The sequence below is a fragment of the Monodelphis domestica genome, chromosome 7 (genome assembly GCF_027887165.1).
Source record: "Monodelphis domestica isolate mMonDom1 chromosome 7, mMonDom1.pri, whole genome shotgun sequence".
NCBI classification, from domain to species: Eukaryota; Metazoa; Chordata; class Mammalia; order Didelphimorphia; family Didelphidae; genus Monodelphis; species Monodelphis domestica.
The window spans coordinates 32,004,517-32,016,539 of NC_077233.1; the positions used below are offsets into that span (position 1 = coordinate 32,004,517).

The 12,023-nt window shown below is 38.5% G+C and overlaps 1 protein-coding gene across 1 annotated transcript in view; it reads right to left on the reverse strand.

Annotated features, from left to right (window-relative positions):
• EOGT (EGF domain specific O-linked N-acetylglucosamine transferase) overlaps nt 1–12,023 on the reverse strand; it is a 50,260-nt gene that overhangs the window by 5,075 nt on the left and 33,162 nt on the right. The window contains 6 exon segments of the mRNA XM_056804403.1: nt 2,029–2,131; nt 4,806–4,925; nt 6,767–6,828; nt 10,626–10,694; nt 11,627–11,713; nt 11,862–11,933. Of these exon segments, the coding sequence (XP_056660381.1) occupies nt 2,029–2,131; nt 4,806–4,925; nt 6,767–6,828; nt 10,626–10,694; nt 11,627–11,713; nt 11,862–11,933 (513 nt within the window).

Genomic DNA, 12,023 nt, shown 5'->3' on the forward strand with positions numbered 1-12,023 from the left:
TGCCTTCTTATTATTTGTTTGTTTATTGTTTACTTATTTATCATTTATTTGTTATTATCTATTACTTTTGCCTTCTTGTTTATTATTTATTTGTATTTGTATTTGTTTATTGTTTATTGTTTATTTATTTGTTATTATCTATTACTTTTGCCTTCTTATTTATTATCTATGTGTTTGTTTATTATTTACTTATTATTATCTATTACTGTGTTTGTTTACTTATTATTTATTATCTATTACTTTTGCATTCTTATTTATTATTTATATGTTTGTTTATTGTTTACTTGTTTATCATTTATTTGTTATTATCTATTACTTTTGCCTTCTTATTTATTATTTATTCATGTGTTTATTTACTTGTTTATTATTTACTTATTATCTATTACTTTTGACTTCTTGTTTATTATTTGTTTGTTTATTGTTTACTTATTATGTATTCGTTATCTATTACTTTTGCCTTCTTATTTATTATTTATGTGTTTGTTATTTACTTATTTATTAATTATTAATTATTATCTATTACTTTTTCCTTCTTATTTAGTAATGTTTCACGTTTAAGTCCTTTTTTTTAAACCCTTATTTTCCATCAGAATCAATACTGTGTATTGGTTCCAAGGCAGGAGAGTGGTATGGGCTAAGCAGTGAGAGAGTTAAGTGACTAGTCCAGGGTTACACAGCTAGGAAGTGTTTGAGGCCAGATCCAGGACCTTGCATCTCTAGACCTAGCTCTCAAGATACTTAAGTCCTAATGGGGTAATTCTTTTGTCATATGGAATAGTCCTGTGGGAGTGAGAGGGAGGTAACAAAGGGAAACTTAAGATATATGAAAACATAAAATATCGATAAAAATTCTTTTTTAAAATTTAATGATACAATTGTGACTAGTTTTTAAATGGGAAACACACCAGTAGGGGCTCAGGAGTTACAATTTTAATATATCTTTCTCCCACAATAGAATAACCTCTAAAACTCTGAGAGCGCAGATGACTACCCCGTTCTGGGGCACCATTCCAACCTACCAGAGTAGGTACCAATAGGGTTAGTGCCCAGGAAGAGAGAAAGCAGAGAGGTAGAGAGTTGGGGAGTTAGTACACACTTTCCTCCATCCAGATACACAGAAACAAAATTTTGCCTAACCTTTGGGAGCCTGCCCTGAGGGGGGAAGGGAAGAGGGTGTTGAACCAGGGGGGAAAAATAGCTCAAATACAGTTAAATAAATACAATAATAGTCTCCACCCTCAAGAAGTTTACATTCTCTTCAATGGAAATACAATAGGGATACCAGAACCAAGATAAGTAAATGCCAAGTATTTCGTTTGCCCTGACCTCTAAGAGCTTCCCTTTCTGCTGAACTATGAAACTAGTAAGACTTCCTTGTTTTAGCTCTTTCCCCTTTAGCCTTTAAGACAAAATATGTCACCAAAAAGAAGAGGAAATTTTATTTGGGCTAAAGTACATGAGTATTTAATTTAATAAATAAACTTAATTAAAGTATATCGTAATAAAGTACATAAGGCTTTTCATGCATGAACATGACTTTTCCTACCCACCTCGGAGGGCTGTGGCAAGAAAACTTTTAGCAGAAGAGAAAAAGAAGTTATGATTGAAGCATCTAGGTGGTTCAATGGGTTTGGAGTCAGGAAATTACCTACCAGCTGTGTGACCCTGGGCATGTCACTTGACAGCTGTCTGCCTCAGTTTCCTTAATTGTAAAAATGGGGCTAATTATAGTATCTATCTCCCAGGATTATTTTGAAGCTCAAATGAGATAATATTTGTAAAGCTCTTAGCACAGTGCCTGGCACTTTAGTAAATTGTTATTAGATATATAACATTAATGTATAAAATCATATTATCTAAAATATTATATATTTTATTATTCTGAATATATCTTATATAAGAATATGTAATATTGATATACAATTATATCAATAAATGTATATTCCCTTCCCCTTCTCTTTTTGATGGGGGAAGAACCTAACATTTTGGTAAAATTAAAAACAGGAATATGAGATGGGCAGGATTTACCTTATCTTGAGGGAGGACCTTGCTCTTTTTCTTCCAGGTGACATAATGAATCCCTCTCAGTCTGGCTAAGTCTAGATAACAGCGTTCATCCTCACAGTTGTACCTGAAGACACAAAGATTTTCATCAATTAAGTCCCCATAAAATCTTTCTTTATCATCCAATAACACAAAAATAATTCCTAAGAAAATTAAAATCCAACCTGATGAAGATAACTTTTTGAGCCCAAATATATTTTCATCTATAACATTAAGGAAAAGGGAAATCATTCTTGAAAGGTCACCAGAAATGGATTGTTTGAATTATATTTAAGGTAAAGATACTTTTTAAAAACTACTGGAGCCATATTTATTAAGAGATGAGTCCTGGAGTACTAGACAGAAGACTAGACTTGGGGGTAGCAAATGACAGTCATTTCAGTCATGTCCAATTCTTCATGATCCTATTTGGAGTTTTCTTGGCAAAGATATCAGAGTGGTTTGCCATTTCCTCCTCCAAATCATTTTACAGATGAGGTAATTGAGGCAGAGTTAAGTGACTTGCCCAGTTAATAAGTATCTGAGGCCACATTTGAACTCATAAAGATGAGTCTTCCTCATTCCGGGTGAGTAAAGTGCTCTTTTTACAATGCTACCTAGTGTGAAAGAAAATACTTTACTGTCTATCCTGAGTTAACACTAATTTAAGTACCCCTACTTAGTACCTCACTAGACTGAAGACAGGATTAACTCCCCTTTTTCTACTTTTAAATTGAATCAACTAAAGATTAAACACCCTACTTAGTGCTAGGTGAAAAGCTAGCAAGATACTTAGAGAATTTCACACCCTTAGCAGATGGGAATCTGTGAATCTTTTTGAGGAGAACTTAATCTCCAGAAGGTAATAAGTTGATCCCACAGACACTTCCCCCTGGGCAGTGCTAAACAATTTGGAAACTGTAATTGGCTCCTGTGAATAGGGGAAGGGACAAAAAGACACCATAAAAGCAAACCCCAAACTCCTTCAGGGGAGATTGTCTTGGAGAAGATAGTCTAAAGAGATTCTTGGATAGTCTTTTAGGGAGCTTAATTGGAGACTGTGGCTTGGAGCTCGGCTTCTATTTGGACTCTGACTCTTGGATTACTTTGTTGGGTGAGTGAAAGACTGACCCTTTCCTATCTTCTGGAGAAACTAGCTTCCATCTTGGAGGAGGCGGCATTGTTACTCACTACCAGCCTTCCTGGTTGAGAGCTAATTAATCTCTGCCTGGATTAAGCAGACCCAGAGCAAAACATTTAGGTTGACAGGATAGATAACTTCTCTATTCCCCTTACATTTCTCTTCTTTATTGTTTCCTCTCTATTTGTAAATATTTGTAAATAAGTTTCTGACTCAAGATATAAGAAATACTGGAGACCACATAATTTCATATAATCATCGTCCAATCATTCATTTTAATCTTTACACTAGTTGCCCTTGGGGTTAGGAAGACTTGGGTTCAGATCCTGCTTCCAACACTAATTTAGCTTTGTGACCTTGGGCATGTCTGTCGAACTCTCTCAGTCTCAGCTTCCTCACCTGTAAATGGAGAATAATTCCTTTACTACCTACCTCATGGGGCTGTTTTTAAGTTTAAATGAAATCATATTTGTAAAAAGTACTTTGTAAGTCTGAAAGAACTCTACATATACCAGTTATTGTGATCATTATCAAGCCCTAGCAGAGAAATAAAGAGCAGAGGCAATGAGCCAGATAATTGTGATCCCGATAATCAATCTGCTTGAATTATCTAGACACTTCACCAAGATGTCAATAGCTCTACAAATGGTTGGAAGGTGTAATTACTGCACCTTGGATGGGGCACAAACTCCATGGGTCTCAGGTCACTCCTTTGAAAAATGAGAGAGTTGGACTAAAAGTCTTTTCTGGGGTCTATTCCAGCTCTAGAATTCTGATCCGAAGACCCAATAATAATGACATAGCTAATCTAACTCAAGTGTAAGATTCAAGGAACAGATAGAATAACTTGTACTAGAATCTAACCGCTGACAATCCATAGTATTTTTCCCTTTAATAATTTGCCTCCCAACTGCTGACTGTAATTATTCCAAAAAAAAATTCCTAATATAATCCCAGACCTAGGAAATCCCCTCATTTTATAGATTTGAAAACTGAGACACATGGAAATGGCTCTTCTAGGATCCTCCAGCTAATAAGTGTCAGAAGTGGGATCTGAGTGCAAGGTTTCCTGATTCTAGTTCAATATTGTTTGGGGATTTGTTTAAAGCCCTTACTTTCTGTCTTGGAATCAATGCTGAGTATTGGTTCCAAGGCAGAATGTTAAGGGCTAGGAAACTGAGGTTAAGTGACTTGCCCAGGGTCACAAAACTAGGAAGTGCCTGAGGCATATATGAACTCATGGCCTCCCTCCCAACTCCAAGACTGGCATTCTATCCACTGAGCCACCTAGCTGCCCCTAGGTTCAACATTCTATCCTCTATATCAGGATGCCTCTGTGAAACCAAGGGGGAGAAACTATAAGAATAACATTAAGCAAAAGGCAACAGTGTTATAAAAAGCCCTGAAGCCTTCATCTTCCTCACTATTGACTCACTGGGTGAGCTTAGAAAAAAGTGTTCTCCATGGGCCACCATTGAGTTTCTCAACTCATCTAGGTAAAAGGCATTCATTAGTGACCTGACACATCTCCGTGGGATGACAATACGTAACAACACTCAGACCCCATGTAAGAAACGAAGACTGGATCCAACCGAGTAGTCTGTCCCTCCCTCCAACTTACAGTTCAAAGATCACAGCCCAGTCTGGGAGAAAAAGCAAGTGGGTCAGACCAGCTCCATGCATGCCGATAAAAATGTCTGTGTTGTGCGTGATTCTCAATTGTTCCAAAAACCCCATCTCCCTGCAAATAGGAGGAACAATACAAGAAAAATGTAGGGAGGGGGAAAGGAAGATTTCAGTTAGATCTTGAATATGAGAAACTTTCAAATTTAATAAAACATAATAAGCCCATATCATAGAATAAAGAGTCATTCTCCTCGACTTCTCCTCCCTGCTAACTCTCAATGAGCTGCCAAGTAGTGCCATTTCCACCACCAAAATCTCTCTTAAATCTGCCCTATTCCTTCTATTTCCATGCCACCATCCTAGGATAGGTCCTAGAGCAGTAATGGCGAACCTATGGCACGGGTGCCAAAGATGGCATGCAGAGCACTCTCTATGAGCACTCGGCCATCCTTCCTCCCCACACCCCTCCCCAAGCTCATTATAAAAAGGCAGAGGGACTCGAGTGGAACTGCGCCTCTCCCCCTCTCCATTGTGGCTAATGACATTTTTTATGTCACCTGCTCCCCCCTACCCCCTGCCCAGCAACCCAATGGGAAAGCACAGGAGGTAAGGTGACCAGCTCACAGGCAGCAGAGCTGAAAAAAAGCAGAGCACTTGGGCCACTTCCCTTCTACTCTGCACTCACTGAGGACATTCCTCACTTTACCACCCCTCCATCCAGCAGCCCAATGAGAGTGCTTTCTCCCTCGCCTGTGTGGGGCAAAGGTGGGGGGGGGGAGTTACTGAGCATGTGGGGGGAGCAGGGACTGTCAGTCTGGGGGTTGGATTGAGGGCAGGGCCTGATACTCCATCTTTAAAAGGTTCACCATCACTGTCATAGAGCAATCATTACCTAAAAGGTCCCTCTACTTTAGCTTAGGAAAGAGTCTCTGAAGTGGGGTAGGGGATAGTGTAGCTACCTTCAAGTCTGGTTTTAAGTTTAAGCCCAATTCATGAGTTTACTGGTATGAGGAACTCCCAATATGGAAAATTAATGCAACATGATGCCTGCTCCACAACTCAGTCACAAAAATCATAGAATTGGTACAATCTATTGGAATGCTTGTCAACTCCAGGAGGTGGGTAGGGATGAGTGGAGGGAGAAAATATGAATCATGGAACCATGGGGAAAAAATTTTTAATTTAAAAAATAAAATGTTTTTTAAATCATAGAATTGAAGAGTAGGAAGGGACCTCCACATCCCTCTAGGCCAACTCCTACAGGAAAAGAATCCCCAAAGTCTTAGAGAGTCTCCTGGAGCACTAAGGCATCAAGTGACTAGCTCAGGTTCTCACAGCCAATACATGTCAGTGACAGGATAGGAACCTACATCTTCCGGACCCCAGATCCAATATTCTATCCACCACACCGCTTAGTTGTCCCCTCGAGGGCAGGGATCATTTCATTTTTGTTTTTGTATCCTCAGTGCCAAATATGTACATCCTTACTATTTTTTCCTTTGATGAGTAATGTCTCACTCACAATAAGTAAGGACCTCGTCTGGTACCTGATCCCAAGTTGAATGTTCACTCTTTGAGGACAGGGACCTATTTTCCATTTTGTCTTTTGTGTCTTCAGTGTCTGGCACACAGTAAGTGCATAATAAATACCTGGATTTTTTTAAATTATTGTTAAAGCAGCACCCACATATTTCTAGCCTCAGAATGGTAAAACCCCATTCTAGTGGTATCCACTAACGTGTGTGTGATAGGCAGGAACTAAGACTGAAGTTCTTTAGACTGTGAATAAGATGGATTTAAAATCCCAATTCAAATCTGTTTTCCATGAACACTTGAAAAATCAATGGTTTTCTGTCTAAAATGGGCCAGGAGATATCAGTCTAAAAAGCTTTGGCTCCCCATTAATGAGATTTAAGAAAAAGTCAGCATAGGCACCAGGGATGGCTCTGTACTTACTTGTATTTGTAATCTACTATTTGGACCTCAAAGGCAGACACAGTTTTCAGTGCATTTACAAGCTAGGAAGAAAAAGAAACATTTAAATTGGGAATTCCTTCTCCCATCTTCTTTCTCACCGTCCCAAAACCTTATCAAGTCTAAAATCATAAATTGTATCATTAAGTGGAAAAAAATTTCCTCACCTCAATTTCAACAAGAACACAAAAAAGGGGCTGGGATTCAGGATGGTCCTATTTCAGGGTTTAATGTCTTAACAGCTACCAGTGAGCTGTGTACCTTTGCCTGATACTAGAAATGTCAATCTCTTATTTGAAAAAGCAAGCCAAGGTCATTCTTTGCTAAGGAGACCCTCTGAAAGCTTTTTTAGACTGAAACACTCTCTCCATTAACAAAAGGAAGCCAACATGTCTCATTCCACTAAGACCAGTCATATTGTCTTGATTTAGAAATCACTTATCATCCGGTAATAGTGAATGACAAAAGCCCTTAACTAGAAGATTTTTTATAACATATTTCAAGATTGTATATATGATAAAAACAGGATCAGAAATTATTTTCCTCAAAATGCTCATAAGAGAATTTTCCTTCCTGGACAGCTCCAAGATTTTCATGAATGTACCATTCCATCAAAGATGAAAGAAGACAAAATAAGTTGGGGAATGAGTTTCCTTTTCTATAGCATAATTAATCAGGTTTGAGCTCTAGATCAAAGATGCCAACTTATAAGAAACTGTCAGGTCCTACAATCGTCATGTCAGACGTGCAGTGCCAACACATGGGGAGCTACTCCATTCCCCCTCTTCCCAGAGCCTGAAGACATTTTTGGTATGCCCTACTCCTCTGTCCAGCCATCCAAAGCAAGCACTTCCTCCCTCTTCAACTTTCTTCAATAAGGCAAGGGATCACAGACAGCTTGAATTTGCCCTTTGGGCACTCAAACTTGGAAAAGGTTCACCAGCACTGTAGAACATCCAACTGGAAATGTACTTGTTTGAAAAATAGAATGTCCCTAGAAAACACACCAAATTTAGAGATATGGGTCCTTCATTTAAAATTCCCTTGCTGCCACTTACAACTTCTGGAACCTCAGGGAGACTTCTAGCCCCAGTGGACTTTAATTTCCTTATCTGCAATATAAGGAGGTTGGGCCACATGACTTCTAGGCTCCCTTCCAACTTTAGCCCTGTGATCCTACAATCTGATGTTCCAATCGTACCATTGAGGCTATCATCAAAAATATATCCTTTCCAATATTCTCTAAATTCTGAGGAAGGATACAATTTCATTAAAAATAATTTGATTAATATATGTAGATTTTATAATTGATTTATAAACCCAATTATGAGTGAAAGTCATTTCTTCAGTACTGACCAGCTAGCTTTTCATAAAGTCCATTCCTTAAAAGGAATATGTTTGCATCTTATAGAACATAAATTCTACAGGCAAAAGAACAACACCCAGCCTTGAACTATGGATGAAGATGAATGCATCTGAAAATGTTGGTGTCTGTGGAGGAGAGAATTTGAAAAGCCTGCAACAGGGCTGGAAAAGCAAAGACTCCAGAACGTCAATCAAGGAGAATATTCTATTTGGAATGAGGACTGGAAAAGACAATTAAGAAGAAGTCAACCTAAAATTCTTGGTCTCTTTGCCTTGGAGACAGAAAGGAAAAGGGGTCTCTTGGTGAGGGGACAGAAAGAAAGGACAGAAGTCCAGCTCTCTCTGATTTCTCTGCTGTGTTACAGTGACTGAATTTCCAGACCTGTTAACCCATTTTCCCAATCTGAACTATATTCCATGATCCTCCTAACTAGGAACTATCCTAGTATTGGGGTAACTCCAAACCCTCTTTCCCTCCATCTTCTTATCTTTACCTTTCTCCCAATAAATCCCTTACTTATCTTAGAGAAGAGAAAAAAGTGATTTATTTGATACACCACTCTGAGTTGATTGAGAGAAACCAACTGAAAAATCAATGGGAAATAGGAGGGGGGAAGGGAGGAGGGACAAGGAGGGACAAGAAGGGAGGAGGGAGGTAACCAGGAGTTGAAGGGAAAGAGGGAGGAAGGGAGGAGATTAGCAGATCTGATCTTTAGTTCTCATTTATCATTCAAATAATCACTTATTACATGTCCAAGATGGGGCTGCCTAAGGGTTTGGAACATGCTTATGCTGTCAGAATGGCCTGATATATTGGTTAGTCTCACTGTACTGTTTTCACAAAATCAGACATCATGGGATGATAAAATCACTGATTAGAGATGGAAGGAAATCTTGAAGTCATACAAGCCAGGGGCTCTTAATCTTTTGTGTGTGTGTCATAAACTTCTCAAAATAATATTTTAAATGCATAAAATAAGATATATATAAAATTACAAAGGAAAGAAATTCTAATGAAATAATTATCAAAATATATTTTTTAAAAATAAGTTTATAGTTTCTAGCTTAAAACCCCTCATTTTATGGATTAGGAATTGAGACCCAAAAAGATTACTTGCTCAGGATCACAGAAGTAGCAAGGGACAAAGTTGGAATTCAGACCCAAATCCTTTGACTCAAATCCAGCAATCTTGTCCCTCTACCTCTGGATTTTCTTTCTTGTCTCTCTTTTCTTATTACAAGGAATGGCCCATTAGGTAGGGAAGAAGAAGAGGGATACATAATTGTAAAATAAGAAAAAAAAACTTGGCACAGGTTCTTATATTCTTTGGTACAATATTCAGCTCTTCACTTCTTTCCAGTAGCCTGGTGCTTCCTCCATTCCACCTCTAGCTTATGGAGTTGCTCCAAAAGAAGGGCCATTTTGTTTCTAAATGTCAAGGGCCAAGCTGCTGGCATATCTGCTGTTGGGAAGTTGCCCATGCTACTCTATTATTTTTTTAAAAACTTCTTACCTTTTATCTTATAATTAATATTAAATATCAGTTCTAAGGCAACTTGCCCAGGGTTATATAGCTAGGAAGTATCTGAGGCCAGGTTTGAACCCAGGTCCTCCTGATTCCAGGTCTGGCTCTCTACCCACTGAGCCACCCGACTACTCTATTATTTGATGACAACATTTCTCAAATCTATCTTAGCTGTAATGCTCATGGTCCTTTAGGCAGAAGCCATGATCCATGGGCAAGCATGTGCCCAGCAGAGAAGAGATGCTCAGAGCATCAGAGCATCACCCGGATCATCTAAACTCCAGTATCTCACGAAGGGCAACTCTACTTCTCATTGTGATGTTAAACATGGCATGTGAGCTGATCCCCATGAAAATGATCTGGAAGAAAGCAGATGAGCCAATCCAATAGTCATACAATACAAAAGAGATTTTACATTCTTTTCTCTCAGTCCAGGATTTGGCGCCATTCAGGCACCATTCACCAGCAACTACGTTCCCAAAAAAGACTTGTATGAACTGATGTAAAATGAAGTAAGCAGAACCAAGAGAACAATTTCTGCTAAAAGAAAAACATTCTAAAGAAAGACAACTTTGAAAGATTTAAGAAATATGATCAGTAAAATGACCAAGTGCGCTTCCAGAGGATCCATGATAAAAGGATACCCGTCTCCTGACAGAGGGGTGATGGGCTCAGTCAGTACAGACTGAGTCATAATTTTTAGACATGCCCAATTCAGGAATTGTTGATGGGGAAGGTTGTTCAGTCATTTCAATCTTGTCTCACTTTTTATGACCTTAATTTTGGGGTTTTCTTGGCAAAGATATTCTATTGTGCTTGTAAAAGCTGCTGATTTAAACTTTTCTAATAGGACTATGAATATGTATGTATTATGCATTAAAATGTTACATGAAAAGAAACTACAAAGTAAATTTTATATGACAATAATGAAAATATTCAGAAAAACCAACCTCATTCTGGTTTAATATCTTCCGATATTCTGTACTGCGGGCAAGGATGGTAACACGAATTTTTCCATCCTGCATTCAAACAGAAAAGGAAAATTAGACTTCAATACTGACCAGATGCACAGTGTGTCCCAAAAGCGCTAGTGCCATTTTAATCTTTAGTATCTCGGACTTTGGGGACATTGCCTATAATAACTTACAGCCTGTTCTTCGTAAAGAAACTTATTATATTAGAAATGATTCCAAAAATTCTTTTGATCAGGATTCCTCAAGCATTCCTTTCATCTACCAAACAATTCATTAGTCAACCAATGAATTCTCCAGGTTCCATGATGAACACAAAAGACATCCGCCATAGCCAAGGGACAGAGCATGTGCATTCCACAGGAATTTAGTTAGGTTGACTACAAAAGGTAAGGTCAAAACCATCCTATCGCCTGACTACAGGGGTGGAGGTGATAGGACTGAGGAGAGACTCTAAATGAACACTCTAATGCAAATACCAACAACATGGAAATGGGTTAGAAACAGGAACACATGTGATAACCAGTGGAATCGTGCGTCGGCTATGGGAGAGGGAAAGGTGGCGGGGGGTGGGGGAGGAAAAGAAAATGATCTTTGTTTCCAGTGAATAATGTTTGGAAATGACCAAATAAAATAATGTTTAAAAAAAAAGAAAAAAAACCATCCTATCCTAAAGAGGTTTAAATCGTAACAGGAGTTTGCATTCTCCCTTCCTTTTCATTGTTCCTGTCTGGTTTTTTGTTTTTGTTTTGGTTTTTGTTTTTTGGTTTGGGCAACAGGCAGAGAAGGAAGGGAGGCTAATTAGAGGAGAAATTGCTTTCTTCTCTCCAAAACACATCATGGTGGCTCACCGTTCCACAAACTCATATGAACTCAACCCTCTCAGGTCAGAAAAAAGCAATAGAGATTTTCTTCTTTATTGGTTTTTACTTGGCAGCAAAGGGAAAGGTCAAGCTCGGGACACACAGTATATAGATCACCTTTGGTCCATCCCATGTGATGTTCAGCCTGTGCAACACGTGCTGGGAAAATGCTCGAAATAACCCTGTATTTTGGCAGCCAGAGATCTGAAATCAAAGTCACAACTGTCACAACCAAGCTCAGTCCCCCTCCTAGAAGCCGTTTTTGTGGGCCCATAACCTCCGTCATGAAAGGTGCCAAGAACCAAGTCTTTATGGTATGAATAAATATACCCAATTATTCAAAAATACTCACCAGTGGTGTATTGTAAAACAATCCATATCTCATGCGAGGAAGTAAGGAAAAGATAGCTTCCTTGAAACACACCTAGAGAAAGTGGTTGGTAGAAAAAATGGTATCAAGCCTTATAGGCTTAGTGGTTTAGAAAACTACAAAGTAACATTACCTATGTTGCAA